The sequence below is a fragment of the Littorina saxatilis genome, linkage group LG15 (assembly GCF_037325665.1).
Source record: "Littorina saxatilis isolate snail1 linkage group LG15, US_GU_Lsax_2.0, whole genome shotgun sequence".
Classification (NCBI taxonomy): Eukaryota; Metazoa; Mollusca; class Gastropoda; order Littorinimorpha; family Littorinidae; genus Littorina; species Littorina saxatilis.
Genome location: NC_090259.1, coordinates 14,728,556 through 14,749,064, shown reverse-complemented (window position 1 = coordinate 14,749,064; position 20,509 = coordinate 14,728,556). Strand labels below are relative to the sequence as shown.

The window sequence follows — 20,509 nt, the reverse complement described above, 5'->3', positions numbered from 1 at the left end:
TCTAACACAATAAAAAAACAGACGTCAAACCAAAATGTTGTTGTTAACGCAGATATAAATAATTTAACAGAAATAAGAAGTATTAATCTTACTTATCTTGATTTGATTGCTTTCTACTATACAGATAAGGTGTTAAGCAATGAACAGCTTCAAAGCTTAGCAGAAACACTGGCCAGTGAGAATTAAGATAAATATTTTATATTTTGCATTAAAAAGATGACTAGCAGTGTGAAGCTTTATCCTAATATTGATGAAAGTGCAGCAGAAAGTCAACAATTCAGACTGGCACACATTAGTAATATACAAAAACAACTAGAAGATGAATTAGAAAAATATTCTCGCGCTAGACGTAAGTACTCAACAACTTACAACAGCCTTTCTAATGCCAGCACTGGTTCTACTATCCTTGCATCAGCTGCAGGTGTAACGGGAACAATTCTGTTAGCTACCGGAGTAGGGACTCCAGTTTCTCTAATCCTAGGTGGTGTCGCAGCAGCAGTTGGTGGTTTATCATTTATAGCATCAGCTATAATGAAAAAAATTGTGAAAAAGCTTGAAAAACACGAATCCATTTCCACTCTTGCATCATCAAAATTGTCTAGCCTAAAACTGTCTATCAGTAAAGCACTTGAAGATTCAAAAGTTTCTGACGAAGAATTCAAACAGATACAAACAGACTTTGATGACTACAAAAGTAAGAAAGCAAGTATTCAAACAAAAACACGAGCTGAATATAACAAGCCAATCGATATAGAAGATCTGAAAAAGCAGTTTTTAAAAAAGGGGATTCAAATAGGACGGGAAGAAAAAGTAAAAATAGAATCACTTGTAAAGAGTTAACTATTCGTTTAGACAGTCACATTGCATGTATCAGATATAATTCTAACAGTGAAAGAACATATGAAGTAAAGTTTGTAAATGAGAGAGCGTATTGAGCTTAAGAATGTTGTATAAGAGAAAGGGAGAATGTACGTTCTGGGTTACTGATTCCGACAGACCCGGCATTGGTTCAAAACAACCTTACTTTACTATATTTTTTTTTGTATGGATTTATGCAGTATTTTTCTGATTTTGTCGCATGTTTCATTTTAGTAAAAGTTTAGTCCAGAAGCCTATTTTGCGTTAATATTTAGGGTCTGTCGGAATCAGTGAGCCAGAACGTACATTCTCCCTTTCTCTCCCTGGCCAGTAATCAAAATTATACCTCCTGTGGACACCCCATAAATATAGTGTTCCCATGCCATGGTTTTTGTCTTGCTTTTGCCTAAAGTCGGTCTTAAAATCTATATTGAATTCATTGCAGAGACGCTCATACACTTTCATGTTTATCCTATTGTTGAATGGGTTCCAGCTCTTTTCATGCGGCATTGGTGCCTGAAGTTCAGACAAGATTCTCCTGCACTGATAGTAAACGTGAAATGTGTACACACACTTTGTCAGTAAGTTTGAATTATTCATGTGGTCTGCATAGGACACTCCACATCCTGTGGTTGCACAGAATATTGCAAAGTTTAACTGATTCTGATAGAACTGAATTGGGTGAGAGTTCCACATCTTTGGAACACTATCATTTTTGATTGGGGGATTTAGGTAAGAATGGAATGGGTCAGGCACTTTAACGCGAATGGATTCTGTTTCTGTTACAGCAAAGTCCAACTCATGGAAAGAAATAGTCTTTGGATTGTAATATGGTCCAGTTTTGTATTTAACGTCTTTGTTGAATTTATACTGACTCATTTTTGTTGTTGAATAAAAAATGTTTATCACACTAACAAATGTGAAGACTAGTGTGCCAGTTAAACTTGCAACCCCTATCAACAATCAAAATGGAGGAATGAAAGTTGCACTGCATGAAATTATGTACAAGGTTACTTGGTATAATATCAGTAAAAAAAGGCTAACAACTGGGTTAGAATTAATGGTAAAACACATTCTGTAGAAGATGGTTACTATGACTTCTGCACTTTAGAGAAAGAATTGTTTGCTCCAGTAGGTATTACAGCGAGTTTAAATCATGCAAGTCTCATTGCTACTCTTACTATGCCCAAAACTAGAGAAGTAAACATTGAGTTTCCAACCAAACTCCTTGATATGCTTGGAATTACAAAAATATACAAGGGAACACGTCCCATTGACATGGATGTTAACAGTGTACTGTTTGTTCACATGAGAGAGCTTAACACATCCTATAATCTGTTTAATGATCAGCGTTCTGATCTGCTTAGGATTCTTCCACCGAGTGATGCCTCTTTTTGTAAAATGCACGTGCCAACATTTAAGACACTTCAGTTCAAGGACTTGGAGGAAGGGTGTCATGAATTCCTACACATTGATCTGAAAAATCAAAGTGGACAACCAGTTGATTGTTTGTTTAACATTACATTGGAAATAGTTCCATAAAATATTGAGTATTAAAATGTCGAGTGGACCTACAATAGCTTATCCTGTTGCATGTTCAACTATAGAGTTGAAAGATTTAGCAGACGCTATCGACTTTGAGAGCAATGCTGAAGTTGGTGCAGTGTATGCATTCGAGTTTACAGACACTGGTCATTACAAGAGAAAGGAAATCGACGATGAAAAGAAACCAAGATTCCTCAAACTAGGTCAAATCCGTGATGTTAATGTACCTGATCCAATTGTCGATGACACATTCTACATGTGGAAACATCAGAATAAAAAATGGGTACTTAGTCCTGTTATGAAAAAGATTGACTGGGAAATGAAGTTTGAATTTGTGAGTCCATACACTCTTGTTGGAAAAGACGACACATTCCGTAAGTCAATCAATGCTAAACCACTAATTGTTAGCCTTGTTCCTGCGATTAACAGCAGGGGAGAAGTTGCAGTTAAACCTTTCCATAAGAACAACTATCTCATTCACAGAAAACAAAGTGTTGAAAAGGACGCTGACACCATTGTCGATTTTATACCCAAGCTTCCAATAGGGCAGAATGCAACTATGATATTTGATATAGTTGTCAGGAAAAGGGAAGAAACCACAAACACTGTTCTAATGAGAGGAATAAATCTCAACTGGAGACCATTAAATGTTGAAGAAGTCAGAGTATTTATTGCTGTTCAAAAGGATTCTAACACAATAAAAAAACAGACGTCAAACCAAAATGTTGTTGTTAACGCAGATATAAATAATTTAACAGAAATAAGAAGTATTAATCTTACTTATCTTGATTTGATTGCTTTCTACTATACAGATAAGGTGTTAAGCAATGAACAGCTTCAAAGCTTAGCAGAAACACTGGCCAGTGAGAATTAAGATAACTATTTTATATTTTGCATTAAAAGATGACTAGCAGTGTGAAGCTTTATCCTAATATTGATGAAAGTGCAGCAGAAAGTCAACAATTCAGACTGGCACACATTAGTAATATACAAAAACAACTAGAAGATGAATTAGAAAAATATTCTCGCGCTAGACGTAAGTACTCAACAACTTACAACAGCCTTTCTAATGCCAGCACTGGTTCTACTATCCTTGCATCAGCTGCAGGTGTAACGGGAACAATTCTGTTAGCTACCGGAGTAGGGACTCCAGTTTCTCTAATCCTAGGTGGTGTCGCAGCAGCAGTTGGTGGTTTATCATTTATAGCATCAGCTATAATGAAAAAAATTGTGAAAAAGCTTGAAAAACACGAATCCATTTCCACTCTTGCATCATCAAAATTGTCTAGCCTAAAACTGTCTATCAGTAAAGCACTTGAAGATTCAAAAGTTTCTGACGAAGAATTCAAACAGATACAAACAGACTTTGATGACTACAAAAGTAAGAAAGCAAGTATTCAAACAAAAACACGAGCTGAATATAACAAGCCAATCGATATAGAAGATCTGAAAAAGCAGTTTTTAAAAAAGGGGATTCAAATAGGACGGGAAGAAAAAGTAAAAATAGAATCACTTGTAAAGAGTTAACTATTCGTTTAGACAGTCACATTGCATGTATCAGATATAATTCTAACAGTGAAAGAACATATGAAGTAAAGTATTGAGCGTATTGAGCTTAAGAATGTTGTATAAGAGAAAGGGAGAATGTACGTTCTGGGTTACTGATTCCGACAGACCCGGCATTGGTTCAAAACAACCTTACTTTACTGTATTTTTTTTTGGTATGGATTTATGCAGTATTTTTCTGATTTTGTCGCATGTTTCATTTTAGTAAAAGTTTAGTCCAGAAGCCTATTTTGCGTTAATATTTAGGGTCTGTCGGAATCGGTGAGCCAGAACGTACATTCTCCCTTTCTCTCTCTCATACTGTTCATTTTTCTTTGGTATCACTGGGTGATGTGAGGTAATATTGTACAAGACCCGACTGGACCAGTTACATCTTTATAACATGGACGCATCCTTGTCTGCTGCAGGGATGGACAGAACAATTACCCATACCCCCTGGCATGATAGTAAAAACAAAGCGGGTCGGTCGGGGAATCAGAAACAAAGAGCCTGTTGTCATTGGCCTAAGGACTCTAGCGTCGTTTTAGGTGAAAGATTTCAATTTGAAAACGTGTTTATGAATACGAATACGAATACGAATACTTTATTATCTCATACAGAGAAATTTCAGTGTGGTGCACATTAAAAGACAAAACAAATAATAAGACAACAGATAAAAATACCATACGAAGCATACTACACTCGCGCACGCATATGTACACTAACAGGAATAGTAACATGATTCCAAAGAGGTTAATTGCCGTCAGCTTTAGCTAAAAGTTTACCGCTAAAAACTATCATTATCACAGGACTAGATATGTCATTGAACAATATTTATCACAGGACTAGTCATTCGAGGGTTATCACACTCAGCATAAGGGTGCACATCAAAGAATATAAAAAATATTCATCACAGAAATCAGTGCATATGTTCACCGGCACACATACTAGTTTTAATTAACTTAGGTATTTAAAAAGCCAATTGACTTTGGAATAAAACTGTTCTTAGTTCTGAGCGTGCGGAATCTGGGAGTGCGGAGGCGACGTCCTGAGGGCAAGATCTCAAAGTGGTGAGCGAGCACATGACTACTATCCTGGATGATGCAGCGGGCCTTTCGCACCACACGTCGTTCATACAGCACAGTCAGTCCTCCCTGTCTCACCCCCACAATCTTACCACATGTGTTCACCACCCGCCCAAGCACATTCTTACTCTTCACACACAGACCTCCATACCAGCAGATGAAAGAGAAAGTGAGAATGGATTCAATGAATGAAGTATAGAATGTTTGGAGGATGCGGCTGTTGATGTTCAGACTTCTGAGCTTTTGTAAGCAGTAGATTCTTGACTGACACTTCTTGTGGATAGCTTTAGTGTTTGAGGAGAAATTTAGTTTGTTGTCAATGACTGTACCGAGATATTTGTATTCAGTCACTCTTATCTTGTCATTGTTACCTACTGGTGATCATGTATTATTGGTTTCATTTAATAATGCATATCGTTAATTACATTTTATACATTTTGTTCATGAGAGCACTTTTGGCAGTGTCTCAAGTGCCCCTCTGGTTTACGCTTTGGAAACGACAAATAAAACAATTCCACAAACTCCCCAACTTCATTAACACCTGCCATGATTATGTCGTTTTAAACGCATGGAGATGAATGGTCCCCCTAGCCGTACTTGTTTAAAAATAATCAGTGTCGTTGCACAGCTTGGCTCAAAAACGCGCATATGGAATTTACCTTGACGTGAAGTATCATATCCACCCTCTCAGCAAAATAAAACTCGCTCCAGCTATACATGTAAAATAAAATGTTTACAACCCACATTCAGGCATTCATTCTCAGTCAGCACCCGTCCCGGATCTAACTTCAAGCTGACAAGGAAGCAATTTACATAACCCGATATAATGGAAAACCAACTCGGACGTTTGAATGCACAACACGCGTCCCAATCGTGTCGATATGAGACTGCATACGCACTTGACTGATTTTCTAGAGGTGGGCCTGCCTACCTTTTTACATTTAGTCAAGTTTTTATATTTAGTCAAGTTTTGACTAAATATTTTAACATCGAGGGGGAATCGAAACGAGGGTCGTGGTGTATGTGCGTGTGTGTGTGTGTGCGTGTGTGCGTGTGTGTGTGTGTGTAGAGCGATTCAGACTAAACTACTGGACCGATCTTTATGAAATTTGACATGAGAGTTCCTGGGTATGAAATCCCCGAACGTTTTTTTTCATTTTTTTGATAAATGTCTTTGATGACGTCATATCCGGCTTTTCGTGAAAGTTGAGGCGGCACTGTCACGCCCTCATTTTTCAACCAAATTGGTTGAAATTTTGGTCAAGTAATCTTCGACGAAGCCCGGGGTTCGGTATTGCATTTCAGCTTGGTGGCTTAAAAATTAATTAATGACTTTGGTCATTAAAAATCTGAAAATTGTAAAAAAAAATAAAAATTTATAAAACGATCCAAATTTACGTTTATCTTATTCTCCCTCATTTGCTGATTCCAAAAACATATAAATATGTTATATTCGGATTAAAAACAAGCTCTGAAAATTAAATATATAAAAACTATTATCAAAATTAAATTGTCCAAATCAATTTAAAAACACTTTCATCTTATTCCTTGTCGGTTCCTGATTCCAAAAACATATAGATATGATATGTTTGGATTAAAAACACGCTCAGAAAGTTAAAACAAAGAGAGGTACAGAAAAGCGTGCTATCCTTCTTAGCGCAACTACTACCCCGCTCTTCTTGTCAATTTCACTGCCTTTGCCATGAGCGGTGGACTGACGATGCTACGAGTATACGGTCTTGCTGAAAAATGGCAGCTACTTGACTAAATGTTGTATTTTCGCCTTACGCGACTTGTTCAATCTCAATGCAGTAGCGTGAGCTTAGCCATAACTCGACTGAAGTGTATCCAGCAGGGCTACAGTTTCGAACAAATAAACAAACGAACGGACAGACAAACGAACCAACAAAACCGAAGTAACGTTTTTTACATTTAGTCAAGTTTTGACTAAATGTTTTAACGTAGAGGGGGGAATCGAGACGAGGGTCGTGGTGTATGTGCGTGTGTGTGTGTGTGTGTGTAGAGCGATTCAGACTAAACTACTGGACCGATCTTTATGAAATTTGACATGAGAATTCCTGGGTATGAAATCCCCCAACGTTTTTTTCATTTTTTTGATAAATGTCTTTGATGACGTCATATCCGGCTTTTCGTGAAAGTTGAGGCGGCACTGTCACGCCCTCATTTTTCAACCAAATTGGTTGAAATTTTGGTCAAGTAATCTTCGACAAAGCCCGGACTTCGGTATTGCATTTCAGCGTGGTGGCTTAAAAATTAATTAATGACTTTGGTCATTAAAAATCTGAAAATTGTAAAAAAAAATAAAAATTTATAAAACGATCCAAATTTACGTTCATCTTATTCTCCATCATTTTCTGATTCCAAAAACATATAAATATGTTATAATTATTTGGATTTAAAACAAGCTCTGAAAATTAAATATATAAAAATTATTATCAAAATTAAATTGTCGAAATCAATTTAAAAACACTTTCATCTTATTCCTTGTCGGTTTCTGATTCCAAAAACATATAGATATGATATGTTTGGATTAAAAACACGCTCAGAAAGTTAAAACAAAGAGAGGTACAGAAAAGCGTGCTATCCTTCTTAGCGCAACTACTACCCCGCTCTTCTTGTCAATTTCACTGCCTTTGCCATGAGCGGTGGACTGACGATGCTACAAGTATACGGTCTTGCTGAAAAATGGCATTGCGTTCAGTTTCATTCTGTGAGTTCGACAGCTACTTGACTAAATGTTGTATTTTCGCCTTACGCGACTTGTTTTGTATTTCTTTAAGTTGACTCGGAAAATAACAACAACATTGTGCGGCATACATTTTTATAGTATGAAAACTGTAGACCTGCCTTTCCCTGGGGTTTTATGAAGAAAGATTGAACTAAGCAGACACAGAGACCGGCATGTATACTGAAACATATACACGTTTCGAAGCATAGGCTCTAACTACACACATACTTAAGAACATGCGAGTAATGAGCACCAACATACATCGTATACAGACTATGTTTGTAAACATTATTGAGTAATATGCACCAACAGACACTGTATACAGAATATTATGTGTCTACAGCGTGTTTGAGTCGAGTCATCGCGAACAGGAAGCACACACACAAATGCAGAGGACGACTGTCGCGGTTAAGTGTCCGACTTGGTACGGGCACGACTCTATTAATACTTTTGTTTTGAAGCAACGTTCAAACTTGAAAAGTAAGTTGACGTAGCAGCCCCGACTTATACACTGTGAACTAGAAGGGGGAGTTTACGTCCTCTCAGAAACGAACTTATACACTCACCTGGCCAACGTAAAAACAAGATTGCGCTCAGTCTCGGAACAGCTCTACTCCTTAGTTCGCCTTTACGATAACGACTTGGCTATGGTTTTTTCTTCCCCGAACACTTCCCTTTAGTCGTCTCTGAGTCAATCTATAGCTACCGATTCAGAGACATAACGTGACAATGTGTCAGATTTGAGTTTAGACTAGGGCTGTGAACTAGTCAATGGGAGTTCCCGTAACGGCGAGTATCAAAGTTTAAATGCACAAATACGGAAGCGGAAGGATAAAGACCCGTGCAAGCCCAGTCGGTATTTTGCATGATGTTTTAACATTCCTAGTGGCTTCTTAACGACGTGAGATACTGGTATAGTCGCCCCTGTACCCCACAAGGGGCCTGGGTGCCTCATTTTGCCCCCCCTCCCCTGTATTATACTTGATCCAGTGCTGCAGTCCCTTGTACTAATCTGTTCTAGTATTTCTTCATTCAGTACTTTTAAGCAATGACAACCATGCGTCTGTATCCGTATTCCATTTATATGTTGCAGTTAAGGGCTCAATAAGCCTCCGGTAAACCATCACAGATACGGTCAGGCTTTTACACACAGTACAAAACCCTTTCATTTAAACACTCACCGATTGAGAACATCCTAGGTGCCCTCCGTAAAGAGCAAACAATTTTCAAAGAATTTATTTGTGCGTGGTTTATTTTACCCCTGAGCCATCGTGAACCCGTGTGATCCAGTTTCCCTTTTTCACAATGTAGTCGTCAGTTAGTCATTTGAATGCGACTCGATGTGAGCCCATCTACAATAGCACGTTTTTATGCACGAAACAAACGGCTGTGGTTCACAAGAACTCTAGCGATGGTTTTTGACTGTTGAGAGGAACGGCGATATGCACTGATAAACCGTCGTCTGCTACGACCCTTGCGTGACCCTGCTTCCGGGCTTTTCTGTTTTCAAACTTTCACAACTTCGAATTGTACGGATCTTGTCTTGATGAAAAAAGAATTCTTTTATGATTAAAGAATGTTTGTGTAACAGGCTGTGAATTTATTATTTAGATCTTAAAAGTTAGGTCTAGCGCAAAAACGCACCACGGTCCAAAAACATTCTGATAATCATCCATCCACAGCTATGGCAAGTTTACATCGATAGAATGAGACCCGAAGGGAAGTAACTCATTTTTGACCGGAGTTCAGGATGGGTCCAAAAAGTGTTCGAGACAATCTGCAAAATTAATTCTTTAAAAATTGCTCGCTCTTTACGTAGGCCACCTAGGATGTTCCCGTTTGGTGAGCGTTCAAACGGAAGGGTGTTTGTACTGTGTGTAAAAGCCTGACAGTATCTGTGATGGTTTACGGGAGGCTTACTGTCCGGGCGTGATTTCCGGTATTGAATATTCATTGCAGCCAGCACCAAAACGAGGCGCCATTGCTGTAGAGGACTCATCCAGAGACTATAGAGTATACAGAGACGCTCCATACGGCGCTGAAAAGTGAGACCGGAAGCCCAGTGGCGCCACCATGCGGAAACATGGAAAAAACTACTTTCTCTTTCCACAGCAGTAGTGATATCGTGCTGCACAAGCATTGCCGCGCCAACGCGAAAACGCAGTGGGGCATGGTGTTCGGCCATCAATTGCTCAAACGCACATGCTAAAGGCTTCAGGATGTTTAAATTTCCCAAGGAAGAGAGCAGGTGAGGATTGTTTCTTCAATTTTTCTCTCGTTAAATGTTGGAAAATCAGTAAAAGTTGTAGCGTCGAACTGCGTGTAGATCTATTCTACCGGAACAGAAAACACACACTGTACACTCAACAGCCTCAAACCGGTCCAAGATGTGCATGTTGGTACTACTAGTTTCACATGTATAAGATTTATTTCTCCTCTACTTTATCTCATTTCGGCATGCCAAGTCTGGAACGGTCGGTGATCGATTAGGGTAGACATAACTATCTCGTTTGATTGACACGGCCGTCGCGGAGTTATAGAGTAGATCTACAACGGATAACAGCTTGCAGCTTCGAACGTTAGTATTATCATGATTAATATTTTGATTGTAAACGTTTTGATGATGATGATGATGATGATGATGATGATGATGATGATGATGATGGCTATTGTTGTTGTTGTTCTTGTACACCATTTTGAATGAGTAAAGGTCAAAGAGGGTAGACAGAGAGAGAGAGAGAGAGAGAGAGAGAGAGAGAGAGAGAGAGAGAGAGAGAGAGAGAGAGAGAGATTGGATTGGATTGTTTACTATTTAGGCCATAGCCCCGTTGTGACGGAAGTGAACATATATATATATACAATGACATAATGACATTTGCACACAAATCAAATGAAATAAATCATACACGAACTAAGACATTACATTTCAAATAAAATATACCGTAGGCTTACATGAACTAAGACATAACACTACGTAGCCGAAATGCTTTGTACACATAAGCTGACAACTTTCGAACAATACCTTCATTTACAGATGCCATAAGCATAGAAAACTTGTGTAAACTTGGGTTTCTATAAAACTTAGCAGGAATAAACTGGCATCGCAAATCACGAAGTGCGGGGCAACAAAGCACAAAATAAAACTCATCTTCCTTACTTTCCCTGCACAATGGGCATAACAACATATCCGCATCGTATCTCTTATATCGATTAACGTGCACAAATAGCTTTGTTATTCCACCTCGGAATCTTGCCATAATAAGAGAGAGAGAGAGAGAGAGAGAGAGAGAGAGAGAGAGAGAGAGAGAGAGAGAGAGAGAGAGAGAGAGCTTTCTGAACAAGAAAGAAGCAACTGAAAAGAAATAAGAAAATCATCGATCGATCAAGATTCTTTAAAGTCAGCTTGGTCACAAGAATCTGGTTTAAGTTGCTGTATTTTACAGTTTTCCTTACATTTCAGTTTCGATGTGCTGGGACGACACCAAATTGACTAAATGCCTTAGTTTCCGATTTAACCGGGAACTATTTCGTTAAACGATTTATTCCTGACATATTTTCTCAGGCTTAACTGACCATGTATTCAGTATGTATTTGTATTTGATTAAAACACACAAAAATAACGACGGTTAGTTCGTGAAAAGAGACTGACTTGAATCATGTTTGCATAACTACAGCGATGCAGCGAATATTGCCTAAGAAAATTTGATTTAATTTTAAGCTATTCCATTTTCTGCGGTGTTTTTATGGTCAATTAAAACAGATTTTCACAAACAAACATATTTTTTCATCCAGTTACTTTTTGCAGCACTGTCAGCCGGACAGAACAGACAGTATGTTAATATAAACGTGATATAAACACAGCCGACAGCAGCCGTGAAACGCGAGTTTCCTTGTGCGGCAGGGTGTGGCTCTTTTCCCGCGCTGGGCTGGCCGGTCTCATTGCAACGCAAAGAAGGATGACGCGTCTCTGTATACTCTATAGTCTCTGACTCATCCACGAAAATAAATTCTTTGAACATTTCTCACGCTCGACAGAAAGCAGCCAGGATGTTCCCGTTCGGTGAGCGTTCAAATGGAAGTATGCTTGTACTGTATGTAGACGGTCGGGGAGCTCTGTGATGGCTTACTGTGCCTTTAACATACAAGTTGCAATCGCTGTCTGTCTGATTCGATCTGCTTAGATTCATTTGTATACAAAGCTACGAAAGATAGGTAGGCTCAGAGTTTTTACATAGGCTAAGTATTGCCGAATCTTTTCTTTTAAATTTGTTTTAAAGTGTTCTTGGTGAGTACATAATTCATACCGACTCGAAGTGATCGTTGGTCATGTTCGGAGTTCGTTTCTCCATTCGTTGTGGTTTCTCTGAGTAACACCTGAATAGCGATTGAATAATGTTGGCCTACCCGAGTCAATCAGTGAAAGAGGAAGGGAATGCCGTCTCACTAGTTTGAAAAATCCAATGTCTGGGTGGTTTATTATTGCCTGTGAAATTTCTTCCTTGCTCGATTTAACTTAAATCCGAGACGGGCGGTGTTTAGAAATGTGTACTTGAATGTGAAGTCTTGACACTATGTTCGACAACATTAGAGTTTTGTTTGTTAATTCTGCCGTGTGATATGACACTTCACGTCAAGATCAATCTGCCGTGTGATATCATACTTCAGCCGGTCAAGATCAATCTGATGTGTGATATGACACTTCACGTCAAGATCAATCTGATGTGTGCGTTTTTGCGTCGAACTGTGTTGTCTATGACACTGCATGATTCTTTTATGACTCATCTCACTGCGAATGAAACGCCAGTTTTGGTTTTGATCAAGTTGTAAAGTGTGCTGAATTTTGAATTCATCCTTTACGACGCCATTAGATCATGTATACATCAGAAGAGAACAAGAAACATTGATAAATGTGCTCCCAGTGATAAACTGTATTGAATTTGATGAGCAGTATGCATCAAGGTAATCAAGCAAAGAACGTATGAACACCAATAAGTATCAATGATAAAAACAAAACCATTTGACATCAATCACCATCTGAATCACGCACAATCTTTACTTGCGGAGGGGCATTTCGACTTTTCGTTTGCTAAACACAATTGATACTGAGCAATAAGTAGAGGTATATACACACCTCGTTTCGATCTCAGTGGATATTAAAAATATTGGTCAAAGTTGACGGATCATGAGAAATGTGAGCATCAGAGAGCTCTTGCATTACCGCGAACTGAGACTAGTGTATAACGAGGTGTATAACGTATTCATACTACCTCTTCTTATGTTTTTTGTTTGTTTATTTGTTTTTAAGAAAAGGCCTTTTTTATGCCAAGGTACGTCAAGTTTTAATCTCAATGTAGTCTATCTACGCAGATGAATGATTAATTAATGCGTGGTATGGTTCCTTCACAATTAGTTGAATCTGTTAGTATGTCACAGCAGTTAGCCTACTAAGGTTGGAATACAATCGAGCATGCTTTTACATTGTTATTGGTTTAAACAAAATTTATTCCGGAAATACAGGGTGACATGTGTAATACGATATGAACATTTGTTACCACACAACAAGCTAAGCTTATTGTTATTCTGCTGTGACGGTTAGCAAAAGTTACACCTTCTTTATCCAAATCGCGTGGTATCTCGTCGAGAAGGTGCCAATGAACATGATGACGTCATTCAGAGTATCGCTGCACACGTCCTTTGGGGACCAGCGTCGGAGGTGTTTTTTTCGTGATCATTTTTAAGATTTCTGGCGATATAGTTGAGATATCCTCATTCAAGAGAACTGAGTTTTTCAGATTGAAGCTGGCGATGTCAAATGGGCAAGAAGTTAGCAATGTGAAAAGTCCGCCCGATATTCAACCCAGTTTAGATGACCCAAACCGCTTTTAAAACGACTTATGCATCGTGATGCACCTTCTGGTTACAAGATATATTTAGCTGAATGCCTGCGCGTTCTTCCATTAGCTTGATGCCTCTCAAGAGAGAGAGTGTGTGTGTGTGTGTGTGTGTGTGTGTGTGTGTGTGTGTGTGTGTGTATGTGTGTGTGTGCGCGCGTGCGTAGGTATGTTTATATATCACTGTGTGTAAGTGTGTAAATGCGCGTTTGTGGGTGTATGTGTGTGTGTGTGTGTGTGTGTGTGTGTGTGTGTGTGTGTGTGTGTGGAAGAATGTGTATGTAAACTTACTAAAGTTTTATGAAAATCTGTCCATTAGTTTACCGGTAATAGCTGCACGTACGTACAGCTATTACCGGTAAACTAATGGACGGTAAACTAATGGACATATTTTCATAAAACTTCAGTAAGTTTACATACACATTCTTCCAGATGATATTCCCAGACGTGTTGTTGTCATGCTTTCGATGAATGTCTTTGATGTTTTGATATTCAGCTTTCAAAAAAGGTGAGGCCGCACTGCCAACACCTCATTTTTCAAACAAACAAACACACACACAACAACAGAATCATTTACATATTGAGAGAAAAACAGAACAAGCAAAGAGACAAACAGACAAGCAAAGAAACAATCAATTATTTATTCCATGAACAACCAGTGATGTCACATTTTCATGCTGGATTTACTGTTTCTCTTAAGTCATACAAGAGCAAAGTATTCTGCGACATATGTACTCCAGAGTAAAAACCTCGTTTGGATATTTTTACTCGGAGTAACATTTTGTGGATTGAAGATTTGGTGGCGGGAATAGTTTTTCTTTCTTTGGGGAGTCATTGGGGAGCTCGTACGGCAAGTATACGCGGAGTAACATTTTCGTGACGAAATTTCTACACGAGAGAAAGTTTTTTAGTGCACTTCATTTCCGTTTTATGTTGGCTTTCAGGTGTCGACATATATGTTAACAACATAATAATAATAATAATAATAATAATAATAATAATAATAATAATAATAATAATAATAATAAATGAGCATTTATATAGCGCAACATCATAACTTTACAATTATGCTCTTTGCGCTTGACACATTTAAAATTAAAACACAGTTATACAAGCATTTACATCTACATTCATAGTCAGCAACGCTTAATTAAAAGCATACACCATCAAACTTACATTACAAAAGATTCTTCCACTAACTAAGTAATAAAAACATGAATGAAAATAGGTTGTGAAAACAAGGAAATACCAGCTGAATACCCTTAATCAAACAGAACATGTTATCAACAATACTGAAAACAGCCCTAGATGTTTATATACATTATCACATTATCACTAAAACAACAAATACACTACATGTAGCCTACTGATGGACTGAGAAAACAAAATCAGGGGTTGTATTTCTTGAAGAGGTGCGTTTTAAGTGCTCGTTTGAATGCTTGGGGTGACTGAGAGTGGCGGATGTGAAAGGGGAGAGAATTCCATTGTGTGGGTGCGCAGAAAGTAAAAGTGCGTTGTCCGTATGTTTTGGTTTTGGTGTGTGGAATGGTGAGGATGCGACAGTCAGAAGAGGCACGGAGTTGTCTTGCTGGAGAATAGACGGTGAGGAGTTCAGAGAAGTAAGCAGGAGACGAGCCAGAAAAGAAGTTAAAGCAGAGGGTGGACAGTTTGTAGTCAATGCGGGCTTGAATAGGTAACCAGTGTAGTGTGTGAAGAAGTGGTGTTGCGTGATCTCGTTTTCGTGCTTTCAGAATGAGGCGTGCTGCCGAGTTTTGGACTTTTTGTTGTTTATGCAGGAGGTACAGAGGACAGCCAGAGAGAAGAGAGTTGCAGTAGTCAAGTTTAGAAAGAACAAAGGCACAGAAAAGAGTGTTTGTTGTTTGAGAGGAGAGTGTGTGGCGAATGGTGCTGATCTTACGAAGCTCAAAATAAGCTGCTCTACAGACTAAAGATATACGACTGGTGTAAAATGAGGGCTGTGATTTTCCCGGTCTTCTTAGTCATAAGATATCTACGATTACAAGATCGACAAACCCAACTGAAGCTGTAGATAAATCAGCCTTCTCTGGTCAATCAGAAAGTTAGTTGGCTTACTCCTCTTCCTGACAAAACCTCTTCTCTTACTCATGCAGGATAAAGTAAGTGAGAAGTTTTGACGTCTGGTAAATACTTTTGCAATCATGATAAGGGACGTTAACAGTCACTTCCTTGAACAACAAAGAAAAAGCTACAGTTAAAGTCTTCTCTTGTTGCTTTCCTTCAACCAGAGAGAGTATCAGAGTTGTCCCTCCCTTCCAGGCAACTCTCGTTAGCAACAATTGCAGGTGTTGCAGTCCCGTACTTTTAGATGTACTTCTTTTCGTACATTTCTCGCATCTGACGCCTTGACCTCCAGATTTTGATCTTGTTGTCGTCACTGGCGGTGACTAGCATCTCCGGGTCCACAGGGTTGAAGGCACAGCTGCTGACCACGTTGTCGTGAGGGAAACAACGCACGTGAACACCGTAATGACGGTCCCACATGTAGCCCTGGCTGTCCTCCGCACCACTGAAAGGTAGAACGTAAGATATATTCAAATTAACTCAAACACATAGGATAGTAAATTATTCTCTTGGTTTTTTTCCTGTTGTGCAGGCGGTAAATGAGGTTTTCAACTTTTCGAAGAGTCTATGTAGAGGGCAAATTACACTTGCGCAGAGTCAGCGGCACAGACGACGCATTGCAGATTATTGAGGCAATTCTTTTGTTCACAGCCCGCTACACGCTGCATAAATTAATATGTAAGCGCCTAGGGCTATATTTAGATTAGGCGCATAAAAAATGTTCATAATAATAATAATAATAATAATAAAGAAAACAGGCCAAGTTCTCGTCATAATCCCAATCGCAGCATGCAGCGCCGCTGACTCTGCGCAGGTGTAATTTGCCCCTAACAAACTATATGTCTCTGTGGCATCTCTCAAACCAGGCAGCACGCAAGTAACAATGAACTCCAAGGGCTGACGAGCAGACTTGCTGCACGAGCAGGTGTCTTGGGATGTGGGCAGCACGGAACAGTCAAAGGGTAAGGCAAATAGCACGAACACGATCACTGTCCCTACCAACAGCAACATAAACGTAGAGTCACTAGAAGTAGTGTCCAACTTTAGGTATCTGGGACACACACACACACACACACACACACACACACACACACACACACACACACACACACACACACACACAACTCACCTGACGACGAAAAGATCGTTAACATTCAAATATATAAAGGCGGCGTTTGAAAATGATGCTTTATGGGATCTCAAAACAGTGTCGATTTTCGTGAAGGTCAAGAGGTCAAAGACATGGATATCGATCTCCTGGGAGAGTGGTGGTGTGTTCATCTCTTCCTCGTCTTCATCTTCAACAAGCCATCTGCGACAGTTGACATAGAGGTACCTGCGGACAAACGCAGAAACAAACCATAATACAAATACATAACACTCGTTTGATATCACTTTCAGAATTTTCTCCATCCCTCGTTTTAAAATGTTTGTTTGTAATCGACCCGCACCCATCTTCAAAAACAACACAAATCTGTATCCACAATTATATGGCGTACTTGCTAAAGCAGAATTCACAGTTAGTGGATAGAACTTTCAGTCATTCACTCCAAATTAGACGCAAAATGACGTCACAATGAGAATTACTGTCTGGGATTCTTACTCAAAACACTGCCGTTTTCAGTTTGAGTTAAAACTCACAAAAAGGTATTCCTGGTAATTAAGAAAAGTTTTTTTTAAAAAAGGGAAGAGTTAGGCGAGTGTAATAAATATAATGGTTAATTAAAAAACCCATTTTTAATAAGTAGGTTCTGTTAAATTTTTGTAGGCATTTGTCGATCAATTTATTTCTTAATTTTTTTATTCATTAGTTTTTCCATTTAGCAATGTATGAATTAATGTAATTATCTATTTGTCCATGTATTGATTTAATAACTGATTGATTGATTTTTAAAAAAATTTATTTATGTATTATTTTATTTACTTTTACCTTATATGTGACCCTCCACCACGAAATGAGTCGCATGTCACCTCGCGCGGTTCTGCGCTAGGCTTAATATAAGTCCGGGGAGTGTCTGGTAACAGTGTGAGGGTCACCTTAGTCACAGGCCTATAACTCAAACAGTTTTCACTCTTTTCTAAAACGGGTTTCACTACTGGATAGAACAGAAAAAAACTCTTTAGGAAAATGTAAAAAATATGAAAATCATGCAAAGGTGACATGCGACTCATTCCGTTGTGGAGGGTCACATATAAATATCTTAATTACATTTAGTCAAGTTTGTGTGTGTGTGTGTGTGCGTGCGTGCGTGTGTGTAGAGCGATTCAGACAAAACTACTGGACCGATCTTTATGAAATGTTCCATGAGAGTTCCTGGGATTGATATCCCCGAACGTTGTTTTCGTTTTTTTTTTTATAAATGTGTTTGATGACGTCATATCCGGCTTTTCGTGAAAGTTGAGGCGGCACTGTCACGCTCTCATTTTTCAACCAAATTGGTTGAAATTTTGGTCAAGTAATCTTCGACGAAGCCCGGACTTCGGTATTGCATTTCAGCTTGGTGGCTTAAAAATTAATTAATGACTTTGGTCATTAAAAATCTGAAAATTGTAAAAAAAACCAAACATTTTTATAAAGCGATTCAAATTTACGTTCATCTTATTCTCCATCACTTTCTGATTCCAAAAACATATAAATATGTTATATTTGGATTAAAAACAAGCTCTGAAAATTAAAAATATAAAAATTATTATCAAAATTAAATTGTCGAAATCAATTTAAAAACACTTTCATCTTATTCCTTGTCGGTTCCTGATTCCAAAAACATATAGATATGATATGTTTGGATTAAAAACACGCTCAGAAAGTTAAAATGAAGAGAGGTACAGAAAAGCGTGCTATCCTTCTAAGCGCAACTACTACCCCGCTCTTCTTGTCAATTTCACTGCCTTTGCCATGAGCTGTGGACTGACGATGCTACGGGTATACGGTCTTGCTGCGTTGCATTGCGTTCAGTTTCATTCTGTGAGTTCGACAGCTACTTGACTAAATGTTGTATTTTCGCCTTACGCGACTTGTTTTTTTTATTAAGATTGTAAAATAAGATATCTCCGTTTGTGAGCCCTAATGTCTTAGAAATAAACCTGATTCCAACGTTAAAAAAAAATTCTCCAAAATCTTACTGCAATTGGTTCGGTTACTTTTTTGGGGTGAGCATTATGCGAATCTGTCGGGGTTTCAACAACACTTCAGTATTTAAAATATTTATACAAATTATTCCATTTCTCGTTTTTACATTAATTTAGTCAAGTTTTGACTAAATGTTTTAACATAGAGGGGGAATCGAGACGAGGGTCGTGGTGTGTGTGTGTGTGTGTGTGTGTGTGTGTGTGTGTGTATGTGTGTGTGTGCGTGTGTGTGTGTGTGTGTGTGTGTGTGTGTGTGTGTGTGTGTTTGTGTGTGTAGCGTTTCTTAAAAAACTACTGGACAGATCTTAATGAAACTTTACATGAGAGATCCTGAGTATGATATCCCCAGACGTTTGTTTTTTTCTTATTTTTTGGATAAATGTCTTTGATGACGTCATATCCGGCTTTTTGTGTAAGTTGAGGCGGCACTGTCACGCTCTCATTTTCAACCAAATTGGTTGAAATTTTGTTCAAGTAATCTTCGACGAAGCCCGGATTTTGGCATTTTATTTCAGCTTGGAGGCTTAAACATTAATGAATGAGTTTGCTCATTAAAGTTGTCATTAAAATCAAAATTGTGCAACCAGATCTAGATTTGATTGCATCGTATTCTTCATCAAATTCTGAATCTAAACATCTATACATGTCATTTTAACTCTTAGAATGTGATCACAATTAACGAAAGTAGATTAATTGGTACTATGATTAAAATTTAAGAAATCGATCCAAAAATGATTTCATCTTATTCTTTATCATTTCCTGATTCCAAAAACATATAGATATGATATGTTGTATTCAAAACAAGAATACTGAAAAGCGCGCTTTCCTGCTAAACGCAGAACGCTACCGCGCTATTCTGGCTTGTCAATTTCACTGCGTTTTGCACTTGGAAAGTGAGCGATTTTCTTCTCGCGGGGATTGACGAAGCTTCGTGAAAAAATGCAGTGCGTTCAGTTTCATTCCGTGAGTTCGACAGCTTGACTAAATGTAGTAATTTTGCCTTACGCGACTTTTTAACTGCGTTCTCAATTGCGGTTCTTACCATGTAATATTCAAACAAAGGTCCAGGCTTACCTCCAACCTTTTCACAAACAGCGCGAAGAAATACCTGCTATTCAGACTTAGTCGTGTGACAGACGTTTTCTTCCACACGAGATTACGTTGATTGTCTAACGAAGCCGTCAGGCTGAGTAAGACATCAGCTAATCGAGTGTGGAAGAAAACTCTGTCACACGACCAAGTCTGAATAGCATTTATGATGAAAACTTGTCGTGTAGCGTCCTTTTTGAGAAGTGGCCTTGACCCTTGATAGCAAATCTATTATAACAAGAAAGGTGGACTAGGCCAGTGGAATCAAAATAAAATGGGATCGGTCTTGGGACCTGTAACTAAACTCCTCAACTTAAATTTCATTTATGTCTCACAGCTTCAACACAGGAGAGAACAAACACGTTTTGTGTGCTCACGCTTGACAAATCTGAACACAGGGGCAGCCATTGTTGAGAGATCTACTTTTTGACGGAAGTCGGACCGAACAACTATGAATGACCTCTCGGTATGTGTGAATGACGTCAGAGTCATCGTCACAGTCTGTATCTTTTGAA

At 38.6% G+C, this 20,509-nt stretch overlaps 2 protein-coding genes and 1 long non-coding RNA gene across 7 annotated transcripts in view; all 3 read right to left on the bottom strand.

Moving 5' to 3' along the window:
- Nucleotides 1-8,672, bottom strand: part of LOC138948649 (F-box/WD repeat-containing protein 5-like) — a 36,531-nt gene extending 27,859 nt beyond the window's left edge. Inside the window, exon 1 of one of the 3 annotated variants that reach the window (XM_070320226.1) lies at nt 8,349-8,672. The gene's annotated coding sequence lies outside the window, so the exon portion shown is untranslated. The remainder of the gene's footprint in view (nt 1-8,348) is intronic. The other 2 variants (XM_070320225.1, XM_070320223.1) reach the window with 2 other exon arrangements.
- The window catches only part of LOC138948655 (uncharacterized), a 163,877-nt gene that overhangs the window by 131,035 nt on the left and 12,333 nt on the right, over nt 1-20,509 (bottom strand). The gene's annotated exons all lie outside the window — the stretch shown is intronic.
- Nucleotides 14,299-20,509, bottom strand: part of LOC138948647 (F-box/WD repeat-containing protein 5-like) — a 15,367-nt gene continuing 9,156 nt past the window's right edge. For all 3 annotated transcript variants that reach the window (XM_070320219.1, XM_070320220.1, XM_070320221.1), the window contains exons 7-8: nt 16,906-17,112; nt 14,299-16,221 (exon numbers count right to left, since the gene is read on the bottom strand). In XM_070320219.1, coding sequence (XP_070176320.1) covers nt 16,017-16,221; nt 16,906-17,112 — 412 coding nt within the window. In that variant the 3' untranslated portion in view covers nt 14,299-16,016. The remainder of the gene's footprint in view (nt 16,222-16,905; nt 17,113-20,509) is intronic.